The following is a 26,858-nucleotide window of genomic DNA, read 5'->3' as shown; positions in this document are numbered from 1 at the left end:
GGCTACCAAAAAATCAAAGCGGCAAACGGACGCTACGGAGCCTGCCACCACTGCCCCACCAGTGACCATGGACTCTGATGATGGGACAGTGTCGACGGACAGTTCCTCGACGATGTTCACGGACGGGGAAGATGAGGAAGTGTTTGTGGAGGACGAGGCAGGCGAGAGCGCTTACAACGCTGGTTTCCCCGACAGCCAGGATCTATTCATCACCGTCACGGAGATCCCCTACCAACCCTCCCCGGCCATGAACCCGGATCCTGAATCAGGGGAAGGAGCAGTCGGTAAGTGCTTTAACCATGTTAACTTTTATTCTTAATATAACAGGAATCTGAAGTGTGTGAGAAGGAGGTCTCTCTATATATGGTGATAGAACAGAAATCCTCCTGGGAGATCTCCACGAAGCTCTCCTTCCGTTAATCGATAAGCATCAGCAGGAGGTTCCTGGGAGAGCTGCCTTATTGGGTGCTCCGTGATAGCACCCTTTTCCGTGCGAGGCTTTCATGCGGTATTCAGGGAGCATTGCCTCCCGAGCACGGCTGCATCGGTCCGTGGTTCGTGATAGATTTCACGCAGCACGCGCTCTCTATCTCCTTCAGTGCCCGTCCTCACGGTGATCTCGCTAGGAGACTCATGCATCTAAGTAGTGGAATTACTGTTATGGTGCGCCTGGTCCAAAGTATTTTTAATAAATCCACGGACAGACGGCATAGCACAGACTCAGCACGCAGCTGCGTGACGAGCGTAACGGAAAGCCAAAGAATATAATGGACGCTCATGGAGGGAGGGCGGAATGAGGACGCAAGGTATCCCACAGTTCCTGCTGTCTCCGAAAAGTATTTGCATTCTTGGATGAGCTCCAAATGCTTCTAGGGTCAAACTCAGTGTCTGCGGTGGGTCAGGGCATAGTTCGGCAATTTGCGCACACACCCCACCCACCACCAGAAGTGAAAACAATCCTCTCTTGACTCTTTTACATGTCACCCTATCTTTACTGAATGCTGCAGATAGACGTGATGGTGCAGCACTCAACACCAACATCCTTGCTCCCCCCACGCTATGGATGGCTGATGGTGCAATATGGCTGGTATCCGTCCTCATCATCAGCCTATTGGCACATGGGGCAGTGCAAAAGGACTGGTAATCATGCGTACTAGCATCTGTGAGATCGATCAAGGGCGCCTGGCCCTAATTTTTCATGGTAGATGGTGCAGTATGGCTGGTAACCGTCCTCATCATTGCAACAGGGGGCTGAGCTCCATCAGCCCCCACCCTTCCTGTGTAAAGAAAAGATTGAATTGCCCCTGGACTAGCAGAGGGATGATGGGCTCCTTCATCCACAGTAATTACTGTCCTGCCTGGACTATCATTGCAGCTGGAGGCTTCCTTCCACTCATTTCTCACAAACAAGTCACTGTGTCTTATTCCTGCATTCTTTATTACTTCATCACACTAGTGGTGGGACAATGGTATGGTAGCCCAGGAAGGCTGTGGGAAGGCCGGAATGAACAGGTGGTGTTGTTGCAGGAGCACCCCCTGTGAATAGCATACAGCTCCAAATTTATGCAGGATCGGACACAGAGCAGCTGTGCTATCTGGTTCTATGATACAGTGATTCTCTAGTACACTTGCCCATAATCTAGGCAGGACTGATTCTATTTTTAGATACCAAAAAGGAGGGATTGACTCAGGGAGTCATTCCCAATTTTTGCTTTTGCGCCCCTGGCTGCTCGGCCAGGGGCACTTATGACAGCACCAAATGGTGCAGTGCAAAAGGACAGGTAACCATGCCCATCTTATTACCATCTTATTACCAATTTATGGTATGGTAGATGGTACAATATGGCTGGTAACCATCTCTGCTGTCATGCAAAAGCAAAAGCATGCTGCTGTGTAGCGCTGCTGGCCCGCCTCTGTCAGCGGCATCTAGTACACATACGGTGACATACACAAAAGGCAAAATAGTGTCCATGGTTGCCACGCTATGGCGTATGCCAGGGCAATTCTGGGAAAACGGGCTTGAAATGATTGTCTGCCGTTGCTTTCCCGGAGGAAGGAATGACTGGCGACATTTACCCAGAATCCACCGCGAAAATTATTTGTGCCCCAGCAGGCACAGGGGTCTCAATCCAGAATTCACAGAGACAGCCTAGACTCAGTTAATTGTTCGCAAAAATGTATCTTTGCAAGGAATTCACTCCCTGTTTCCCATCTCACAGCTTCCACTGTCTCCAGACCTGCCACAGCATCCCCCTCGCAGAGGCTGGCAAAGATTAGGCGGAGAAAGAAAAAGACAAGGGACAAGATGTTCGATGAACGTATGGGCTGCTACCTAGCCGAGGCGGACCAGCAGAGCCAGTGGAGGGAGACCGTCTCTCTGTACCAGCGCTCACACAGCGAACAGGAGGAGAGGTGGCGTGAGGAAGACAAGCAGGCGACTCAAACAATGTTTGGACTAGTGAGGGAGCAAACGGACACGCTCAGGCGCCTTGCGGATGTTCTGCAGGACCGCAGGAGGACAGAGCCCCCCTGCAGTGTATCTGCAACCGCCCTCCCCCGCCACAAAGTCCCATACCCCCCTCACCCAAAATAACCAGAAGGAGGGGCGCCAGAGGCCGTGTAAACTGTCACTGCACCCCAGCAGAGTGCTCAAGTACCCAAAAGCTCTCATACCCTACATTTGCAGAAGTCGTTCCCTTCCGGACTCACACAAGTCCCAATCCCAGTTCCATCCCCTAAGTGTCTACTTAAGTAATAAAAATACTTTGCTGTTAATTACTGTTTCCATCATGTTTTTTCAAAGAAGACTGTGTTTGAATGGGGGGCGTGGGGAAGGGGGTTGTTAATTGCATAGGACAGTCACCTTTCCCAGGGTACAGACACGGGGGCAGGATCAGCAGCGGGTCACACACACAGTGCAGTCAGTAGGCACCATGGTCGGTATGGGAGGTGGTTTCCAGGTTCTGTGTGGGCGGGGGGGATGTGACTTTGTAGCGGGGGAGGGCGGTTACAGATCTTATACAGCGGTCCTTGTCCTGGACCGCTGAGTCACGCAGCAGAGGAATCTGTATCCGTACTCCTCCGCCACAAGGTCACATATCCCCCCGCACACAGAATTCGAAAAAGAGGGATGGCAGGCTCCGTTGAAAGAAGCATTCCGGCACTGCGGACCGCTCTAGGAGCAGGAGCCTGTCATTCGTTGAGTTTAGAGGCGGTCTTTACATCACCGCACACCCTACCCAGCACAGTCTGCCTCCCAGTTTCAACCCTTTAACGCAAAGTCATGAATAAAGAAACCTTTCTTCAGTAACAATGGGACATGTATTTTATTTTTACACGTGTGTTGGAAGTGGGGGAAATGGGGTGAACGGGGTATGTAACCGAAGAGGAGAGTCAACAGTCAGTGGGTAAAGAAACAGGGGCAGGTTCAGCTTCTCTGTAAAGAAACTGAACAGTCACAGGTCACGCTGCTCGCTGGTATTTGAAGAGTTCCTTGTCGCTGTCCCAGGCGCCTGTATAGGGCTTCATGAGCAAGTGCATTAGCGGGCAGGCTAGGTCCCCGAGGATGACTTTAGGAATCTGCTCATCCACAACAGTTATTTCGTGGTCCGGGAAGAAACTACCTTCCTGCAGGCGTCTGAGCAGCCCACAGTTCCTGAAAACACACGCATCATGAACCTTGCCCGGCCACCCGACGTTGATGTTTGCAAAACGTCCCCTATGGTCCCCCACTGCTTGCAGCACCATTGAAAAGTAGCCCAATTTCTCATCAGCTGACTGTGGAAGAGGTGGACAATAAAGTGCGAGGAGGAGAAAACGGCGATGATCGCAGCGGGCTCCATGCTTGCAGTGCTGTGGCGTCCGCGCTGTCACTGACCAGAAAAGTGCACAAACAGATTGCCCGCAGGCGCTTTCAAGGAGGGAGGGAGGGAGGTTGTGATTGACGGTTCAATGACGACACTTACCCAAAACCACCCTCGACACATTTCTCCCCCCAGCAGGCATTGGGGGCTCTACCCAGCATTCCAGTGGGCAGCGGGGACTGCGGGAACTGTGGGATAGCTTCCCACAGTGCACCGCTTCCAAAGTCGATGCTGGCCCCGTGAATGTGGACTCAGAAATTCGAATTAGTGTATTTAGTATGGATACACAAATTCGACTTCATAAGGTCGAATCCACAAATTCGAACTAAGTTGATTCGAAATAGTCTTGTAGTGTAGACAAGGCCTATATCCATATCCATATAACTTTCATTCAACAGACTGTATTTATCTTGCAGCTTTGACCAATTCATGTGCTCTACTCACTCCACCTCAAACAACCCTCCACACTAGGGCACTTGATTTAAACAAAACAAAAAACAACACACAAACATGTGCCATAGAAATGTTTCTTTCTCTCCCCCACAAACAAATATTACACACGTTCGTGACACCATGGTTCTGATTATATTTACTCCTGGCCGAGCGTAAGGCTAAAGGTCCAATATCTCATGAGCCACCTGGGTTAGATATAAAAACCTCACAATGTTAGAAAGACAGGAATTTCCTTTTCCAATCGTAACAGTCATTTTGTCTTCAGCTCTGGTAGACTTCAAGATACTAGACTGTAAAATCATGACATTACGATGTGATAGTAGGGCTGTTCTAGAGATCTCTAAAATCAGTTATAATTTTGCTTTTCTTATGAGGCCGGTAAAGTTTAATTCAAGGCACGAAGGCCTCTTGCTAGGGTTTTTTTTCTTTAAACTCATTAAAACAATTTTTAAAATTGTTTTAATGAGTTTAAAGAAAAACACATTAAAAGTGTGGTTTAATAAGAGTGTAATGACATGACATAAGCTTTGAATGACTTGCCCAATTCACTTATGGCACAAAATGATTCTATTATACGTAATCGCTTTGTTCTCAAAAAGAACTGCAGCTGCCTTCAGGGTATAACATTGTATTTGCTTAACAGCACCTCAATCCAACAGTCTAAGACAGAAAGAAAGTTTGAATTACCATATCTAATTGGAACTGTAGGTGGAATTTAAAATAGAAGATACCTTCCCAAACTGGAATCTGGGAGTGCACCTGAGCTAGTCCACCCCGCAGTAAGTACCTATGGCTTGATTTTAAGTCCACCGTAGTAAATGGGAAAGCTCCCATTGATTTTAGTGGTGCAGGGTCAGTTGGGTCCTTAGAAATCTTTAATGAACGTAAGTGATCAGAGACTTAATTTTATCCCTCAATTGAGAGCTATCACCTTGGTTACAGAGTGCCCTCTAAAACCATGTTAGGTCATTGATTCAGAGCTCAGAAGGAACAGACCTGGTCTACTGAATCATCAACTCCACTTATTAGAGTATAATACTACTGCTAAAACATTTCACCATTTGGTAAAAAACTCATACTAACAATTACGTTTAACTCTCAACTCCACAATGGAAAAAATGAAGAAAACAAGCCCTTTGAAAAGGCAAACACACAAAAGCCATTTAAAAAGGAGGTAAACAGTAGTGTTGCATAACATTCCCCATACCCCAATTTCTCTTACTTGGGATCTCACATAATCCTCACACCAAGGACCATATGGTCCAATGATGTTCACATTTATTAAATCTATTATTTCACATTTTATTAAGTTAAGTTAGTGTCTGAAAACAGTAGTAGCCAAATTACCCTCTTGGATGCACACAAAGAGCTCTCATTAAAATCACACCAACCCACATTTGAGGGTGCACTTATGAGCAAAGGGAGAGATATTTAAAGGTATTTAGGCACCTAAACATACAGATAGGTGCCTAGCTGAATTTTTGAAAACAATGGGAGTTAGGCACCTAGGCACTTTTGAAAAACCTCTAGGTTTCTATCTGCATCTTTAGATGCCTCAATGCCTTTAAAAATCTGGCTTAAAGAGGCTTGATATGGAAAAAAACATGTGTTTAAAGAAGTTAATCAAAGCTCCTTCCATCACAGTCCCAGAATGATTTATAGGGATGTGTCACATAGGAAGACAAACAAAAATATGTTCAACTTCTACACAGAAAAATGTGCATTTCAGCACATTTCACATCACATCCGATCTTAAACAAATTATAGCAGGGTCTCAAATTATTATGTTGTCACTAAAAAGATCCACTCCTTACTGCTGTTCAAATCTTGCAATTAATCATATATAAAGGGCCCAGCACCAGCTACATAAATAAAATCCTCTGTGCTGCCTGATGAGAACTTTGTAAATATATTGTACACATTGAAGAGAAATTAATAAAATGAAACGATCTAAAATGCACTTACCGGGTTTTACAGAGTTTGTCTTTGTTTCCTTCTTGTATCGCGCAGACTGTGGGTTTCCTTCCCCCACCGTTCCAGCATTACATTTCTTTTTGGTATAGTCTCCATCACTGCCAGTACAAAAACTAATTGGACTGTTTCCAGCATCAGAAGGAGTCTTAACGGGAGATACTGATTGGCTACTAGGGCAGCCAGTGTCATCTGAAAAGACAAAAAATGAACACAAGATTTGTTAACTAATAAGTAAAATGAAGAAGGCAGAAAACTTTTGGACTATACTACACACAAATCAGAAACAGAGTTCTCTAAAACACACAACCTGTGCACAAAGATAAGACTCATTTTGTTCCCACGTTCCTGCACCCAACAACTGAACACACCATTTTGTGGGTGCAATATGGTTCTTGGATACGTAACTGTTATAAAATGCCACTGTAAATATTTGTTTCCATAATTCTGTGAAGGTACAAAATCAGAGGCAACTTCTGAAAACCCGGAGCCAAGATTAACTTCCTCTTACTCAGTATGGTAATCGAATATTATAACATGAAATATACAAATTAAAAAATGTGTTAAAATAAGAATTGCTTTGTGTGCTTGTGTGCATGTGACATATATATCCAATTTCTGACTGTGCACCTCCCATATGTATGTATGTAACTATGGGCCAAGAGTGAGAATGGGGCAGCTTTTTCCCCACAGATCCTTCATACCAGAACTATGGAAGGGCCTTCAAGTCGAAAGGCATAAGCTGTATGGTTACAGCTGATCAATTTGAGAGTGCACTATCAACACATACCTGTTTTGGTGACAGTATGTCCTACTGACTATACAATATATATTGTCAGTGCTTTTTTAGACTAAGGCCTTAACTTCTGTGCTAGAACACAATTCAATGCACATACCAAATATTTTGGACGACTCATATATTTGGGTCTTTGACGTACACTTGTCTATAGCAAAACATCACTGCAGATAATATAATGTATATTGTTAATTTTAATTATTTACTATATTGTACAAAGCATCTAGCGTTGCTTAAGGATTTTGGTTGGGCATTTTTGTCTCTGTGATGGATTACAACTGAAATATTTGTTTTGCTTTGGTATTTTTCTGGGTTTTTTACTGAGCAACTTTAGTATTTTATTATCCTATAAATATCTACAATATGAAAAGCAAACTGATCCAGAATATTCATTCATTAGATTGTTGCAATCAATGTACACTCTATATGCATGAAATTCAGAAATGTAATTATCATTTTACTGAAAACAATAAACATGCCTCAACATGAATTATTTTTCATTTATATCAACTTTTTTTATTATATGGAGATATATCTATTTCATAGAACTGGAAGGGTCATTGAGTCCAGTCCCCTGCTTTCATAACAGGACCAATCCATCCCTGACAGATTTATTTCCCAGATCCCTAAATGGCCCCCTCAAGGATTGAGCTCACAATCCTGGCTTTAGCAGGCTAATGCTCAAACCACTGAGCTATCCCTCCCGCTCCTTCTTCATGTCTAGAAAGTGGCTGTATGATACCTGGCACTAAAACTGCTGCACAATATGAACAATACTTCTGTGTAAATCAGCATTAGTGTGCATAAGCATTAGCTTTCATCTCTTGGAGACACAGAAATGGTGGTTTATTCAAAGATGTACAAACACAATAAAACTACTAGCACTCAAATACAAGTCATCGTAAAAAGGTATCCAGTCCAGAAAGTCAACATATTTAAGAAAAAAATCCTTCCTACTGTTATTTGAATGCCTCCTAAATACTCACCTCTTTTGTGATACCCACAATAAGTGACTTATTTGTTTAAATTATAATATATATTATATTTAAAAAAAACTGAACCATGATGTCACTTTAAGGTCAGAAATATCCCATGTCCCAGAGAACTGAGTCACTTATTTTTTCTTTCCAAGGGTAAAATAAAGCCAGTATCTTTCACTATTCATTTGCACTGTGCATTCATCTTGTATTGTCTTCATGAATAAAACTCCCCTCCACAAGCTATAATGTCACACCCCCAGATGTACCTATACCTTAACTAAGCACACAATCATATTTCTGTAACCACTGTTACACTGCAGTTTGCTCATTGTCATGTCTATAATTCAGGTCTGCTTCTGCAATAAGCTCTGCCTGGGGACCAGGCTGAAAACCATGTCTACCCATAGAAGAGGGGTAGAAAGAAAGGGCTAGAATGTGTAATGTTACAGTCTGACTGAGAGTAAGGGGCAGCACAGAACTAACCTAGGATCAGACCAGAGAATGGTTATTAATCATAATTCCTCTCTTGCTCCCACTTTGTTTTGGGAGGGGAGTAAAGTTATTACATCTTTTTTGTGAAGCATCTTATTCCCCTTATGTGCCTGGTCAGTTACCCTGGCCGATGAGTGCACTCTTTAACCCTTTCCACCCATTTGCTTGCAAGAATGAGTCTCAGACAAGCTGTCTTTGCTCTTCTCAGTGTGGCTGGAACAACCAGCCCTTTACACTGCCAAACAGGGAAGTAAGAAAGGGCCTACTTCACCATACTCCCTGTGCAGCTGAGTAAGAAATATAACAATCTAGCCCAAAAGTAGCAGTGGCCAGTCCGAGTTAGTTCTGGGGGGCTTTGCCTGCTTCTAGCAATGTTGCTGAGTCAGGACAACCATATCCACTTTGTGAATTACCTGCAACGCCCACAGGTGAACAGTGTTTGCTAATAGTCTATTCCAAGTTAACTAAGAGACTGAGCAGGTTCCTATCTGACCATATTGCAAACTTTGTTAGCTAATACTTTTGATTGCTGCAGATAAATTAAGTTCCATACTGAATTTGTTCTCTTCTTTTGGCAATTTTACGGGTACCTTTTTCCTACCCCCCAATTAGTCTCAGTTCCTCATAAGATAATAAGATAGTTAAAAGATCTATTAAACCTTTCAGTCCAATGCCCTGCTAACACAAGGTTCTTCCTTACATTATATTATCTTGTTCTTTATTTTACTAATTCATACAAATCTCATGATCAAATTCAATATGTAGAGGAAAATAGAAGGCAATTTCCTCAAGATCAATACTAATTTTCTTCTGTGAATTAGTCAGCAGGCCTCACCAATTTTTACCACATAAACATGGAAAGAGTATGCACAATTTATCTACAGGACATGGATTGGTTCTGCTGAGTGAACTCTTGAATTCTGTTTAAGCAACAAATTTCACTATTTCTAGAAACACCGTCTCTTTCAAAGCATACCAACATTTACAAAACATTAACATTATATTTAGAATATAGTTTAGGCACAAAGTATTTTAAACAACAGGGAGAAACTCTACTTCAAAGTATCTCAGGAGCTAATGAAATCCTGTGAAGGTGTTTTATTTTAAAACAAACAAAAGACTCCTACCCACAACTCTGAATTAAAGCATTAAGAAAAAGCAAAAAATGTGCAAAACCAACAACAAATTAGGAGATAAGCAGATTAGCAAAAGAAAATACATAGAAAATGCATGTTTTGATCAGCAGACAGTTAATATGGCCACTGATAATGTACTGCTTTCACGTCCTATTATAATTAATTTGATTAAGCTCCACAGCTTGCATTGTGATATGACACTTATCAAGGGAACAAAGTGAACTTGGCACTTATAACAATAAGTCTTCTCTAGTCATATCATTTCTGACCTTTAGACACTTCAACAACCGATTCAGAGTTTTAACTTCAGCTGCAGAAAATGAATGGTTTTATTGTACTCCTCTTTCCTGTTACTGTTTGTTATTTTTAACAAGCTATACACCTAAGGCTTCTGTGTGAACTTGTAATTTAATCGTTAGTATGGAAAAAGTGAACCTGTAAACATTTTCTGGATCTAGTTCATGCTGCCAAAGAGACATTTTTTCCTTAGCTGTATCAGATGTACCTTTCAATGCAGTGTCTTCTACAGGATCAAAATGTTCAGTATCGCCAAAAGTAGCAGCTGCACATGCAACAGTACTGTCTATCACAAGGGGCAAGATAACCTCAGCTGTGAGTTGAGAATGTACCTCTGCTAATCAGTTTGCAGCTGACCATCCCACTAAAAAAAATGGAAGGGGAAGGAAAAACACTGGAAGGGCTGCATATTTGCACATTCTAAACAAATCACCCATCACTGTTCTTCATCCCTCTCTCATGACTGCTACGGAAATCTAAAAAAATTAGTTTTAAAAACAGTATTTCAGCTACATTTCCTACAAAGCAGAGCACTGAAAAATCTCAATAGCATGTTTACTCCACTAGAAAGAGTGAAGCTTGGCAGCATGTCACACTAGTATAGCCAACTTTCATCCCACACATATACTCAGGTTTATAAAAGGATAAGTCCTTAAAAGCATTTACTGCCAATACAGAGTTTCTTTCAAAACAATCTTTAACAATGTCATGTAGACCATTTAAGGTGTTTTTTTATACACAGGTTCCTTTAAATTCTGCTGTCCATTTTGGGGAAGAGAGAGGTTGTGAAATATCTGAACTACCTAGAAACAGGTCAGGAAGGCAAGAAGCCCATTCCTGAAGCTGTTAATCAAATAACTGAAGCATATAAATCCAAAATGGAATTTACCATTAACAACTGCGAGAAAGTATTAATGTAGTTTGCATTATGGTCAGCTAAGGACTCAGTTTCGTAATTCAATGGGAATTTTGCCTGAGTAAGAAAACTCAGGCCCAGGCAGAACACTTCATATGGTAGTTCTGCTGAAGACATATGAGTTTTAGGAAGCTATCATAGAGAGAGGGCTTGAAGAACCCTCTTTAGATGGTACCACTGTTGACCTTCTGCTTAAGAATTGTTTACTTTTATTTTATAAATACAGAAAATATCAAATACACACCAGAGCACATATGTTGAAATATATTGCATAGCTTTCATTGTTTTCTTCACTGTATCTATATTCTATTCTTTTGAAAGCACCCTTGTAAGACCATCTTGTAAATTAATCTTCACCTTGAATGTCAACTGGATTTTATTGTTGCAAACTGCCTTTAATCACTACTCCTAAGATCTGATGATGCACCTGCCAACTTTCAAACGTCACTACCGGAGTAGTGTCACAGAAAACCTACAGACAAATAGGATCAGCAAGAAAACTACTCAGAGTGTTGTGACATTTGCATGCACTGGCTAAAATTCAAATATCAAAAAAAGTGTAAGCATAAAGTACAACCTGAGTTGTAGTATTACTATGACTACTGATAATATTAGAAGGTCTTCTATCTTACCTATATATGGTTAATCAGACTTTAAAGCTTCAGGGTATACACTGATCACTGAAAATCGGGAAGGAATACTCTCTCACATATATGCACATCCTATGTACAGCCATGCTCAACTGGCTATATGGTACAATTTTGTATGGAGGAGGAGAGAGGAATTGCCTTCCCCTAAAGCAGCGTTTTTCAAAGTTCAGGTCACGACCCAGTATTGGATCGCGGCATGTCAGGCACTGGGTCGCTCTGGTCAGCACCGCCAACCGGAACGTTAAAAGTCCCATCAGCAGTGCTGCCTACTTGCTGCAGCAGTGCTTGCCTACTTGCTCCGACACCACGCTGGGCCCAGAAACGGCCAGCAGAAGGTCTGACTTCTAGGCAGGGGGACCACAGGGCTCCGCACACGGCCCCCACCCCGAGCACTGGCTCCGCACTTCTGTTGGCCGGGAACCGGCCAATGGGAACTGGGAGGGACGACACCTGCAGGTGAGAGCTGCGCAGAGCTGCTTGTGCACCTCTGCCAAGGAGCTGGACCTGCTGCTGTCCGCTTAAGGCGCAGTACGGTCCTCGGTGCCAGGACAGGAGGGAAGCCTGCCTTAGCACCCCCACTGCGCCACCGCCGGAGGTAAATCCGTGCCCTAACCCCATGCCCCAATCCCCTGCCCCAGCCCTGAGCCCCTCCAAACATGGAACCCCTTCCTGCTCCTCAAACCCCTCATCCCCAGCCCCACCCCAGAACCTGTATCCCCAGCCTAGAGCCCTGACCCGCTTTTGTATTCATAGTTTACATACAGGCTTTAGAGTCACCCAAATCCCAGTTTGTGGCTATGAATCACTGCATACCGCTACCCAATGTTTTGGGGGGGGGAGAGTTGTGGTGGTGGAGGATGAAGGCAATGTTATGGTCCTAGATTTGCATGACATCTCTCAATCCTAATATTCTGCAGTCTCTCTATATATGGAACTCCTATTGATGTCAGTGGGAGAGTAATTTATCAGGATCAAGATATGACATACAGATTTTGTTATTAAAATACCACAGAATCTCCTACGGTGGAACATGTTCTCTTTATTCAGCAGTATTTTGGGCTTCTGATTACGGACAAGGTTCTCTTATTCTGTTTAAACCTTGCAATGCTTGTTGATACACATGACACCATTAACGCAGTACAAATTTGCATTAAAACCATTTAAAAACAAAATATCTTGTATTAAGTATTTTTAATGAAAGATACAAACACAGAAAGCTTCTTAACACTGAATTACCGGTAAGTCATATACAGAGGGGACAAACCTGGACTCCAGAAGGGGGAAGATGCTAGGTGCTCGTTTCTTAGGGCGTAATCCAAAATGCACTGAAGTTAATAGGAACCTTTCCACTGACTTCAGTAGGCTCTAGCTCAGGCTTTTAGAGCTCACGGTGCTGACTGATATGTAGAGCAGGTGACAGGGATATTCAGAAGGTCAAATGTCTTGGCTTCCCAAGCAGTTGTACAGTGCAGTGGTACAAGGGCAGTCATTTTGTATGAGGCAACAGTGGAGAGAGAGAGAGAGAAGTAGACAGGAGTCTGCACTTCCGTACATATAAACTTTTTTAACCTCCACATTTAAAACCTCTCTCCATAAAAATATAAACACTAACCAGTAAGCTAACTAAATTCCCTAATCATTCCTATGCCCTAGCAGGAGACCCTCCAAGTAAAGAGCACTGAAAAATGGACACAAAGGACCAAATGCTGCCCTTGAATAAGAGCCACAAGTGTGTATATAAAAGCAGAATTTGGCTCTATGTCTTTAGAAAATGAAGATCAAGGTGCCCACACAGCTATGCCAGGTAGAGCATCTACAGCAATGGGTCTCACAAACAAACTCGCACAGCTTGAGAAGGACTCTATTTGAGATGATATAGTTCAAGCAAATGGAATAAAGAAGGACTGTGAAAATGCTTTCGATATCAAATGTGGGGGCAATTTAAAACACATTTATCTGATGCAATAAATGTCAATAAAAGAAAACATAAAACTAGGAGTCAGGGGAATATGCTAACAAAACATTCCTTCTGATGAAAACAGATATAAAGATAGGGAGATTGTAACATATAAGGAAGCTAATTATAATAACCTTACATTTGGTCTCTGCATTGTTGACCCATTAAAATGATCCAATTTTCTCTTTTTTTCTCCTCAAAAATATACAGTTAAGCGTGTAGTTTAACAATGCTCTTCTCTGGGTAGCTTTCCTAATACCCAAGCTACCTCACTGTCCTAGTGAGAAATTATTTCAGCCATGACTGAAGGTAAAGCATGTTAACTGCATACTGTGAATGAAGATGTCTCTTCTATAAACCTGTACAGATCCTCAGACTCAGTTATTTGCAGCTAGTAATAAACATAGCTTATTCAAACTGATTTAAATAAGTATATGTGCATGGCTAAATCCTGTTTGCTTTACTCACACAAGCACTATTCCTGAACTCACTTCAAGTATCAACCAATAACTGGACCAATCGGCAAAATAGTCTAAAAATGGACCATGCATGTGAGTAATGTGAACAGGATATGATAATAGAGAACTTTCTGCTGCAGGCACAGTGAATTTACAGTGTAAACACAGTGAACATAGAGGCCAAGATTTTCAAAAACAAAGGCCTAAACTTAGGCTCTGAACTCTGTTTTTGAAAATCTTAGCCAGAATTTTCTAAATGCGTAACAAAGGTGCACCTGTTGTAACCACTGGTTGTCATCTAACTCCTAGATGACTAGTAGTACTATGTATATTCATTAACAAGGAGATATTGCAGGTGAGAATAAAAGCCCAGAAGAGTACTTTGCATTTGAAATAAAACCGCTCCTCTAGCTCAAACAGCCCTTTACTACAACTGATTATTAAAACACATGTTCTAAAGCATCTCAGCTAACCAACTATTTCTGCATTGTTTCCTGTAAGTCAATAGGTTAAGAGTCTTAAACAAAGATGAATACAAAGACTGAGAAGAAAAAACATCAGCATTAAAATGCTGATTAAAAAGATGAGCTATTCAGAAAATGAAAAATGAAAAAGTATGACCCCCTCTCCCCCCCCAAACTGACTAGCTATTAAAAACTGTTTGCAGTGTAGTTGTAGCCCTGTTGATCCCAGGATATTGGCAAGCCATGGTGGATGAGGTAATATCTTTTATTAGACCAACTTCTATTGGTGAGAGAGAGAAGGAAAATGAGGCTTGCCTTCTTTGGGAGTTCCAGCAAGTGACTCTGCCTTCTACTTTGTAAGACACTGAGGGTGGAGTTAAAGCTTGTCTCTTTCACCAACACAGGTTGGTCCAATAAAAGGTATTACCTCACCCACCCTGTCTCACTATTAAAAAGGCAGACTAAACAGACTATGGAATTTAGTTACTCTAGGCCAAACGTTGCCTTCAATCCATAAGTAACTCCCCTTGTTTGCAACGTCTTGAAACAAATTTTGAAAGAGAAAGTAGTTAAGGACATAGAGGTAAGCAGTAATTGGGATAAATCACAACATGGTTTTACAAAAGGTAGCTCGTGCCAGACCAACTCGCTCTCTTTCTTTGAGAAGATAACTAGCTTTTTAGACAAAGGAAACGCTACAAATCTAATCTACCTGGATTTCAGTAAAGTATTTGATACAGTTCCACATGGGAAATGATTGGAGAAGATGGGGATTAATATAAGAATATAAGGTGGATATGGAACTGGTTAAAGGGGAGATTACAATGGGTCATGCTGAAAGATGAATGGTCAGGCTGGAGGAAAGTTACTAGCAGAGTTCCTCAAGGATCAGTCTTGGGACCAGTCTTATTTAACATTTTTATTAACGACCTTGGTACAAAAAATGGGACTGTGCTAATAAAATCTGTGGATGACACAAAGTTGTGAGGTATTGCAAATATGGAGGAGAACTGGAATATCATACAAGAAGAGCTGGATGATCTTAAAAACTGGAGTAATAGAAATGTGATGACATTTAATAGTGCAAAGTGCCAGGACATGCACTTAAGGACTAACATCAAAATTTTTTGCTATAACCTGGGGAAGTATCAGTTGGAAGAGACAGAGGAGAAGAAAACAGTGGACGTGATATATCTTGACTTTAAGCAAAGCTTTTGATACGGTCTCCCACAGTATTCTTGCCAGCAAGTTAAAAAAGTATGGATTGGATGAATGGACTATAAGGTGAATAGAAAGCTGGCTAGAATGTCAGACTAAATGGGTAGTGACCAACTGCTCGATATCTAGCTGGCAGCAGGTATCAAGCAGAGTGCCCCAGGGGTCGGTCCTGGGGCCGGTTTTATTCCACATCTTTATTAATGATCTGGATGATGGGATAGATTGAACCCTCAGCAAGTTCACAGATGACACTAAGCTGGGAGGAGAGATAAATATGCTGGAGGGTAGGGATAGGGTCCAGAGCGACCTAGACAAATTGGAGGATTGGGCCAAAAGAAATTTGATGAGGTTCAACAAGGACAAGTGCAGAATCCTGCATTTAGGATGGAAGAATCCCATGCACTGCTACAGGCTGGGGACCGACTGGCTAAACAACAATTTTGCAGAAAAGGACCTGGGGATTACAGTGGATGAGAAGCTGGATATAAGTCAGCAGTGTGCCCTTGTTCCCAGGAAGGCTAACAACATATTGGGCTGCATTAGTAGGAGCATTGCCAGCAGATCAAGTGAAGTGATTATTCCCCTCTATTCAGCACTGGTGCGGCCACATCTGTAGTGTTGTGTCCAGTTTTGGGGCCCCCACTACAGAAAGGATGTGGACAAATTGGAGAGAATCCAGCAGAGGGCAACGAAAATGATCAGGATGGTGGGGCACATGACTTATGAGGAGAGGCTGAGGGAACTGGGATTGTTTAGTCTCCAGAAGAGAAGAATGAGGGGGGATTTGATAGCAGCCTTCAACTACTTGAAGGGAAGGTTCCAAAGAAGATGGAGCTCGGCTGTTCTCAGTGGTGGCAGATGACAGAACAAGGAGCAATGATCTCAAGTTGCAGTGGGGGAGGTCTAGGTTGGATATTAGGAAAAACTATTTTGCTGGGATGGTGGTGAAGCACTGGAATGGGTTACCTAGGGAGGTGGTGGAATCTCCATTCCTAAAGGGTTTAAAGGCCTGTCTTGACAAAGCCCTGGCTGGAATGATTTAATTGGTGTTAGTCCTGCTTTGAGCAGGGGGTTGGACTAGATTACCTCCTGAGGTCTCTTCCAACCCTAATCTTCTATGATTGTATGATTCTAAGACCTGGGTGTATCGGTTGATCACAGGATGACTATGAGTTGCCAATGTGATGTGGCTGTGAAAAAAACTAATGTGATCGTAAGATGCATCAGGCAAGGTATTTCCAGTAGAGATAGGGAAGTGTTATTACCGTTATACAAGACACTGGTGAGAACTCATCTGGAATACTGTGTTTAATTCTGGTCTCCCACATTTAAGAAAGATTAATTCAAACTGGAGCAGGTGCAGAGAAGGGCTACTAGAATGATCAGAGGAATGGAAACCCTACCCTATGAATGGAGACTCAAGGAGCTTGGCTTGTTTAGCCCAACCAAAAGAAGGCTGAGGGGAGACATGATTGCTCTCTATAAATACATCAGAGGGATAAATACCAGGGAGGGAGAGGAGTTATTTAAGTTTAAGCACTAATGTTTAAGTTTATTTAAGTTATTTACATTTATTAAACCCTAATGTTGACTCAAGAACAAATGGATATAAACTAGCCAACAAGTTTGGGCTTGAAATTAGACAAAAGTTTCCAACTGTCAGTGGAGTGAAGTTCTGGAACAGCCTTCCAAGAGGTGCTATAGGGGAAATAAAAAAACTAAAATGGCTTTGAGACTGCCCTTGATAAGTCTGTGATGGGGCTTGTATGATGAGATTGCCTACACTGGCATGTGGCCCACCTGTGACTGTTAGTAGCAAATATTCCCAATGGCTGGCAATAGGACACTAGATGGGAAGGGCTGAGTTACTACAGAGAATTCTTTCCCAAATGTCTGGCTGGTGGGTCTTGCCGACATGCTTAAGGTCCAACTGATTGGTCTCTGCCAATCTGTGGTCTCTGCCAGGTCAGATTGGCAGATAAATTGGCACGTAGATTCATTAGCTGGAATTCCCAAAGAAGTCTTTAGGAAACCATAATTTTCCTTTGGAGCAGCTGTAGAAAGGGGGCATAAACTGGATTATTTGTCTATGAGTTTAAAGTGTGCACCTTTCTCCTGCTTGACAAGGTTAGTCTGCTGTGTAGTTCAATGGCAAAAGTGTAATTTATGAGGAAAACATGCATAACATGGGGAAATACTCAATAGCAATATAACCAGCTTATGTTGCTAGTAGAATGTTTTTCACAGCTTGACATTTGAATCCTATGGCTGACATCCAAATCAAAGGGGGTGGGGGGGGGAAGAGAAGTACTTCGCTGTCAGCTGACAAGCAGCACCTATTGAAGCCATGCAAACTTGTTTAACAAAGATTATATACTATAAATACTGCTATACAAACGTAAGTTGCCTGACCTGTTTTCAGAAAGAATATCTAAAATACATTGGACAGAAGCAGTCTATGCTTCAAAATCTGTTTTTATCAAGAATTTAATAGATAGGCATGTTAATACCCATACACCATATCTTTGTGTGAATTTGGAAAGGGCTCCTACCACAAATTGAATGAATACATTATACTAATACTGCTAAATATGCAATAAGTTGCATAAACATATATTAAGTTCCCTGATAAGGAGTCTTCTAGAAGTGAAAGGGGGAAATGATTCTTAAATCTGAGCTCAGCAAATATTAATACCCCTCCCCCAGTACAGAGTTTACGGAGCAAAATTAAGTGTCTTCTTTGCACTGTTGAGTGGTATTTCCTTCCCGGCTGCCTGCCTGCCTCCATGATTGCAGCACTATTAGTGTTCCCAGGGGTCCGACTCCTAAACCCTTTTATTTTCTGCCCACTGCCTGCCTGAAACAACATTAGCAGGCTCCAGAAGATTCTGCTCCTGTCAGTTACAGAGGGAGAAGAACCTGAAGCCTTCTGGTATGCATCAGGGCCAGTGCAGGCAGACAAGAAACTAACAGGCTCAGAAGCTCTGGGGATACAAGCAGCAGAGCCATATGCACAGTGCGCTAGGGAGGAGAGCTGATTCTATATTTTTTTAAAAGGGCTTTCCATACTAGAAGAGCGCAGTGTAAGTGATAAGGGAAGAAGGGACGGCGGGTAGAGACTTTTCAAGGGAAGGGGTGAAGGGAAAGGAATTATTCCAGGTGTTGATTCACTTGCAGTTGCTATTTACACAGTTAGGTAATTTTTTTTATTTTGGATTCTCATGTGTGTGATGGTGGTTATGGTAGGGGAGGGTTCTAGATCTTTCACTCTAATGCTCACAGGCTTTTTTCATCACCAGAATGTTGACCTCCTGATGACCTGTCAACCCTTCCCAAAGTTATTACTTGGTAAGCTTAACCACCATAGCTGCGTATATCACTTTTAAACCAAAAAGATGACAGGTCCCTGTTCTGAGGTCCTTACAGTCCAAACTGGACACAACATGGCAAGGGATGACCGTAAACAAAAGGAGGTACCAGAGGCTAAGGGAGACAGGAGTGACCAATCTCAAGGTGCATTTATTGTTATGTTATGCAGGCATTTTGTACGTTCCTCTTTTTAAAGACTCCATGCTTTAAAATTGGAGGACAGTTAGGCAAGGCCAGGCTGGTGGTCAGTGACAAGTTTTTAACTGAAAGCAGCAAGTATTGAAGAGGCCTCTGACAAGTCAAAGTGTAGTGTAGTGCACAATGTTGGAGAGGATGTTCCAGGCAAACCAAAGGGGCGGCAAGAAAAAAGGCATACAGCTACTAGTAGGAAAAAACAACGAGCATCAAGATGAACTAGCATAGGGCAAGTGGAGTGAATAAGGGATGATTAGAGACAGGATGCAGACATTAAAAACTGTGCAGGGCCTTGACGCGAAAGAGCTTGAATATTGTACTTCTGAATATTATTGTAATTGGTGCTTTAGAAATGTCAAAACAGTGGATTATATATATATATATATATACACACACATATATATATATACATATACACATATACATACACACATATATATATACACATACACACACATATATATATATATATACACATACACACACACACACACATATATATACACATATACACACACACACACACACACACACACATATATACACACACCGAAGGAGGTAGGAAGTTATTATGGGCATTCAAAGAGAGGATTTATATGGTTGGAACAGCAGCAAATAATTTTGGTCTTAGTACGTTGGATAGACTTCAAAAATCAGAGATGAAAATAAGAGAGACCAGAAAAGAGGAAGTTGCAATAGTCACAGTGAGAGAGTGTTGGGACACGAGCAAAGGTTCTGGCACTAGTGAAGAAGGGACAAATTTTGGATATACACCGCTACCTTGATATAAAGCCTCCCAATATAACACGAATTTGGATATAACGCGGTAAAGCAGTGCTCCGGGGGGGGGGGGCAGGGCTGCGCACTCCGGTGGATCAAAGCAAGTTCAATATAACACGGTTTCACCTATAACGTGGTAAGCAGATTTTTTTGGCTCCCAAGGACAGCGTTATATCAAGGTAGAGGTGTATTTAAAAAATGTAATTCTAAAAGGCACCATTTTAAAAATAATTTCAGTGGAAGATTCCTTTAGGCAACTCCTATATCCCGTGTACACTAATATGTTAGGAAATATATAAACTCACAAATTAAAAAAGCATAAGATGGAACTGTTCAAAAGTCATGGACGGATAAGGAGGAAGCCTTTTTTCCACCCTCACTGCTTTTTAAATAATGCCCTTTATTCATTAAATGATAATCTAACAGATCATTGCACTAAGCTCTGAAATATATCAGAGATAAGGATGCAATACTATAACCATGGGTGGATATTGAAAATATTATTCATTATCTAAGAAAGTTAGCTATTTTTGCATGTATTTTAACTATTTTACTACTGTTTAGGGAAAACAATACAAAATAATGTGGATCCAATTTTGGAGGGAAAAATCAGAAAGCCCATTAGAAATTATTCTATTCTAGCGTCACTTGGAAAAAATAATTGCATCTTGTGGTTTGGCAATTTTGTGAATGGACAAAAAAAGGAAATTCAGGAACTTACTCTGACAATTTAAGAATAACAAAATACCTGTAATAACTAAGATATTGTGATTAGCTAAAAATATTAAGGACAAATTCTATATGAAAGATTAAGCACTAAAATTAACTCACCCCCTCCCCCGAAAAAAAGTCTTCAAAATGAGCACCTGAGTAGTATGTACCAAGGAATTAAAAGAAATAGTCCCTGATTCTGCAAAAATATTTGCTCATACATTACTTTACACACTGAGTACTCCCACAGAATCAATAGGACTATTCACAATGCATAAAATTAAGTATGTATATAAGTTTTGCAGGATAGGATCTGAAAGTATGCTAGATTCTATAGAAGCAATTACGTAATATTAAATATATGGTTTAAAATGTTCTTTGTCATAAAGGATAATTAGTTATGTATTTTAAAAAGTCTCACAAAAGTCAGTCTTAGCAAAAGACCTCCCATGTACTGTAGTTCAAGAATTATAGTTTTTCTGCCATCTGATACATCACTGAGCCATTGCACTTTCCACAGGACCTGTGTCCTGTATGATGCATGTGTAACTAAATATTTTCCAGTAGTCAATGCAGCATCTTTACATTTCTTTGGAAGAAGGTTGAACTTTCAAACAATGTTAATTTCATTTTAACACTAAAGATTGCAGCCACCATTTTTCTGACTGGCCACATTGGTTTATATTCTGCTACTGATCAACACATAGAACACTACATGAAATCAGTGTGGAGTTCTATGTAAAAAAAATCAACCACAGTACATGACCCAGGTCTGCAATCTCCTATGGCAACTAGCTCTCCTATTTTACACATCTAGCTCCTTTGGCCTCAGGTTTGTCCACATTCTCTACACAATCACCATAGTTTTTAAGACTCTTTCTTCATCGAAATGTATCCCTAATAAACAGTTCTGTTGCAATAAAGATGCCAACTTTTTAGCAATGGATAGGAAAGAAAAGCCTTTAGAATTTGAAATGGAAACATCTGGTGTCACTTGCAGACATATATGAAAAAACAGATACTGGATTTCAATGGAAATCAATTTTTACTTTTTTCTGCAAAGCACTATACATGCCTAAGGCACCATATGAATAAATAATAATAATAAACAAATAGGGCATTAAATGTACTCACTATCCCCATCAGTGACTATACTAAGCATATAAAGAAAAACAATTGCATGCCAACGTATTATTACTCTCCAAACACGTTACACACACAGGATCTGATTCTCCAATCATTACCACAAACTTCACATATGTCAATGGAGTTATTTTTAATTTATTCTGGGGTTAAATGAGAGGAAAATCAGGCCAGACATCTCTGTTTCTACACAACCACTGTGTGTCTGGTGCTGGTACCTGAACAGAAGCTGTTGCTGCTGATGGTCCTTGCTGAGCCTCCAGAAGAGCTGCGGGGGTTGAACTCTCTACTCTCCTCCTCCGAGAAGGGTGACTCGGAGGCTGGGGACACTTTCTGCTGTTGCTGTTGCTGCTGGGATACATAAGGCCGAAGGAGCAGGCGGGGAATGCGGCTGCGGGAGATCTCCTTCTCCTGCTGCAGTTTCTGCTCCTACTCAAAAACAAACAAGATGGACATAACAAGATACGATCTACATAAGTACCATTCCTTGCTGTGTAACTCCCAATCATCAACATCCTCCCAAACCCAGGAGTAAACTCTCACCCACAACCTCCCCCCCAAATGCCCCAGGACTAACCTCTTCCACACAACTCCCCCACAAATGCCCCAGTGTAACCTCTTCCACATAAGCACCCATCATCCCAAGTACCCCAGGAATAACCCATCCCAACTCACATTTGAGCTCCCTTCCTTACACATATATTGATGGAGATTCCTTTATGGGGAAGGCTCAGGGGGAGATGACAAATGCATGTGTCTCTTCAGAGACAACAGAGGGGGGACACAATAACAATTTTCAAATGCATAAAAGGTTGTTACAAAGAGGACGGTGAAAAATTGTTCTTAACCTCTGTGGATAGGAGAAGAAGCAACAGGCTTAAATTGCAGCAAAGGAGCTTTAGGTTGGACATTAGGAAAAACTGCCTAACTATCAGGGTAGTAATCACTTGAATAAATTGCTTAGGGAGGTTGTGGAATCTCCGACACTGGAAGTTTTAAAGAACAGGTTAGACCAGGGGTCGGCAACCTTTCAGAAGTGGTGTGCCGAGTCTTAATTTATTCGCTCTAACTTAAGGTTTCACGTGCCGGTAATACATTTTAACATTTTAGAAGATCTCTTTGTAAAGTCTATAATATATAACTAAACTATTGTTGTATGTAAAGTAAATAAGATTTTTAAAATGTTTAAGAAGCTTCATTTATAATTAAATTAAAATGCAGAGCCCCCCGGACCGGTGGCCAGGACCCAGGGGCGGCTCCAGACCCCAGCACGCCAAGCGCGTGCTTGGGGCGGCATGCCGCGGGGGGCGCTCTGCCGGTTGCCGGGAGGGCGGCAGGCGGCTCCGGTGGACCTCCCGCAGGCATGCCTGCGGAGGGTTCACTGGTCCCGCGCGGCTTCGGTGGAGTCGCGGGGGACCAGCGGACCCTCCGCAGGCACGCCTGCGGGAGGTCCCCCGGAGCCGCGGGACCGGCGACCGGCAGAGCGCCTCCCGCGGCATGCCGCCCTGCTTGGGGCGGCGAAATGTCTAGAGCCACCCCTGCCTGGACCTGGGCAGTGCGAGTGCCACTGAAAATCGGCTTGCATGCCGCCTTTTGCACCCGGGCCATAGGTTGCCTACCCCTGGGTTAGACAAACATCTGTCAGGAACAATCCACTTATTTCTTAGTCCTCCCTTGAATGCAGAGGACTGGCCTAGATGACCTACTGAAGTCCCTTCCAGTGCTACACTTCTGCGATTCTATGACTCAGCCCCTTTCACCCAGGGATGGTAGCAGTCATTTCTCCTCCTCTCTGCACGGCAGGGGTGGTGGAAGGTGCCCGCAAATGAATACCGCCTGTCCGGCCTTTGCTGATGGAATCAAGGGCCTGGATACCATCTCTCCAGCGCTACTCCCGACTCAGGGCCCCCTAGCCGTCCCCTGCCAGCCCCGATCCCCCCTCCTCAGAGCCCCTGCCAGGGCCAACACCCCTGCCAGCACTGAATCCCCCCTCCTCAGAGCTCCTGCCAGCCCCGATGCTCCCATCGGCCCCAAGCCCCGCTCCTCAGAGCCCCCTGCTAGCCCTGACCCCTCGCCAGCCTCGACCCCCCTCCTCAGAGCCCTCTGCTAGCCCTGACCACCCAGCCTCAGAGCCCCCCCGCCAGCCCCGGTCCCCCTCCTCAGAGCCCCCTGCTAACCCTGACCACCCAGCCTCAGAGCCCCCTGCTAGCCCTGACCACCCAGCGTCAGAGCCCCCTGCTAGCCCTGACCACCCAGCCTCAGAGCCCCCCCCCCCCGCCGACCCTGTCAGCCCCGATCTCCCCTCCTCGCGAGTCGCATCCTCCTGCCAGCCCCGATTCCCTCTCCTCTGACCCCCGATCTCTCCCTCCTCTGACCGCCCCCTATCCAATCCCCTTCCCGCCAGCCCGTTCCCGCCGCCCGCGCGTCTCCCCCCGCACCTGTCCGCCTGTCACCCGCGGTCCGTCTCCCGGGACTCGCCACCTGCGGCCAAAGGGCTCCGGGGCCGCCTCGCCGGCCCTGCTCACCTTGCTGCCCTCGCGGAGCGGTCCCATCCCGCCTCAGTCGGGCGCGGCCCGGGGGCACCTGGCTGGGGGAGAGCGGACAGGAGAGGCGCTGAGCAGGGGCTGCCGCAGGGACGCGCCGCTCCGCCAGGAGTGCAGAGCCGAGCCCAGCCCAGCCCGCTGCTCCCCCGCCCCGACACGTGGTGCCGCCGCCGCCGCAGCAGCCAGGCTCTGCAGCCGCCTGGCGGGCTGGCCCGCTCCCTGCTGCCCGGGGCGCTCCCGTGCAGCCCGTGCGCTGGGCTCGAGTCCTGCCCCGGCGGCTCCGCCTGTCAGCGAGCCCAGGGAGCGACACCCCGGGCTCTGCCATTGCCGGCCAGGTGCAGCCCTGCCCCCCGCCGCCCCTGCGGAGCCAGGCCAGCGCGGCCTCTGGGCTGGGAGAGGTCAGCGCCGACACCGGCAGCCTCCGGTGGGTGGTTGGCAGCAGGCGCTTCTCCCGGCAGTAGCTGCAGGAAAGGAAGGCGGGAGTGAGTAACCATTTCCCGGGGCCCCCGTTTGCCGCTAGGAAGGCAGCCAAGGGGCAGGAGGGGGGAGTTGCCACTTCATCTTTAAGCAACACATTGAAAGGTACCTAAAATTGTTGTATTCTGCCTCTCCTCCATGCTTCATGTCAAGTGCCCCAGGCCCCAGCTTTATTCAGCCGAGTAGGACTGTCTACACTACGGGATTATTCCGGTTTTACAGAAACCATTTTTTAAAAACAGATTGTGTAAAGTCGAGTGCACGCGTCCAAACTAAGCACATTAATTCGGCGGTGTGCGTCCCTGTACCGAGGCTAGTGTCGATTTCCGGAGCGTTGCACTGTGGGGAGCTATCCCATAGTTCCTGTAGTCTCCCCCGCCCATTGGAATTCTGGGTTGAGATCCCAGTGCCTGATGGGGCAAAAAACATTGTCGTGGGTGGTTCTGGGTACAGCCTCACCCCTCCCTCCATGCAAGTAGCAGACAACTGTTTAGCGCCTTTTTTTCTGGGTGAACTGTGCAGACGCCATAACACGGCAAGCATGGACCCTGCTCAGCTCAATACTGCAGTCATGGACGTTGTAAACACCTCGCGCATTCTCGTGCAGTCTGTGCTGAACCAGGACCTGCAAAACCAGGTGAGGAGGAGGTGGCTACTGCAGCGCGGTGACAAGAGTGATGAGGACATGAATATAGAATTCTCTCAAACCAATGGCCCCTGCGCTTTGGAGATCATGCTGGTAATGGGGCAGGTTCTAGCCATGGAACGCCGATTTTGGGCCCGGGAAACAAGCACAGACTGGTGGGACCGCATAGTGTTGCAGGTGTGGGACGATTCCCAGTGGCTGCGAAACTTTCGCATGCGTAAGGGCACTTTCACGGAACTTTGAAACTTGCTTTCCCCTGCCCTGAAGCGCCAGAATACCAAGATGAGAGCAGCCCTCACAGTTGAGAAGCGAGTGGCGATAGCCCTCTGGAAGCTTGCAATGCCAGACAGCTACCGGTCAGTCAGGAATCAATTTGGAGTGGGCAAATCTACTGTGGGGGCTGCTGTAATGTAAGTAGCCAAAGCAATCATTAAGCTGCTGCTACAAAAGGTAGTGACTCTGGGAAATGTGCAGGTCATAGTGGATGGCTTTGCTGCAATGGGATTCCCTAACTGTGGTGGGGCGATAGATGGAACCCATATCCCTGTCTTGGCACCGGAGCACCAGAGCACCCAGTACATAAACCGAAAGGGGTACTTTTCCGTGGTGCTGCAAGCACTGGTGGATCACAAGGGACATTTCACCAACATCCACGTGGGATGGCCAGGATGGGTTCATGACGCTCACGTCTTCAGGAACACTATTCTGTTTAAACGGCTGCAGCAAGGGAATTACTTCCCAGATCAGAAATTAACAGTTGGGGATGTTGAAATGCCTGTCGTTATCCTGGGGGACCCAGCCTACCCCTTGATGCCATGGCTCATGAAGCCATACACAGGCAGCCTGGACAGTAGCTCAGGCTGAGCAAGTGCAGAATGGTGGTAGAATGTGCATTTGGCCATTTAAAGGCGCGTTGGTGCACATTACTGACTCGCTCAGACCTCAGCCAAATCAATGTCCCCTTTGTTATTGCTGCTTGCTTTGTGCTCCACAATCTCTGTGAGAGTAAGGGGGAGACCTTTATGGCGGGGTGGGAGGCTGAGGCAAATCACTTGGCTGCTGATTACACACAGCCAGACACCAGGGCGATTAGAAGAGCACACCAGGAAGCGGTGCGCATCAGAGAGGCTTTGAAAACCAGTTTCATCACGGGCCAGGGTACGGTCTGACTGTTTTGTTTGTTTCTCCTTGATGAACCCCCCCCCGCCACGATTGACTCATTCCCTGTAAGCCACCCACCCTCCCCCTTCGATTACCGCTTGCTTCCTAAGGAAATAAAGTCACTCTCATTTAAAAATCATGTATTCTTTATTAATTAATTATAAAAAGAGGGAGAGAACTGA

At 44.2% G+C, this 26,858-nt stretch overlaps 1 protein-coding gene across 3 annotated transcripts in view; it reads right to left on the bottom strand.

The window, feature by feature from the left end:
- Nucleotides 1–24,515, bottom strand: part of SYBU (syntabulin) — a 58,263-nt gene extending 33,748 nt beyond the window's left edge. The window contains exons 1-3 of one of the 3 annotated variants that reach the window (XM_045002976.1): nt 24,375–24,515; nt 22,068–22,278; nt 6,282–6,479 (exon numbers count right to left, since the gene is read on the bottom strand). In XM_045002976.1, coding sequence (XP_044858911.1) covers nt 6,282–6,479; nt 22,068–22,278; nt 24,375–24,401 — 436 coding nt within the window. In that variant the 5' untranslated portion in view covers nt 24,402–24,515. Of the gene's footprint in view, nt 1–6,281; nt 6,480–22,067; nt 22,279–24,287 lie in introns of all 3 variants that reach the window. The other 2 variants (XM_045002977.1, XM_045002975.1) reach the window with 2 other exon arrangements.
- Nucleotides 24,516–26,858: the final 2,343 nt, after the last annotated feature.

The sequence above is a fragment of the Mauremys mutica genome, chromosome 2 (assembly GCF_020497125.1).
Source record: "Mauremys mutica isolate MM-2020 ecotype Southern chromosome 2, ASM2049712v1, whole genome shotgun sequence".
Lineage (NCBI taxonomy): Eukaryota > Metazoa > Chordata > Testudines > Geoemydidae > Mauremys > Mauremys mutica.
Note: the sequence above shows the minus strand (reverse complement) of the source record. Positions and strands in the feature narration are given on the sequence as shown.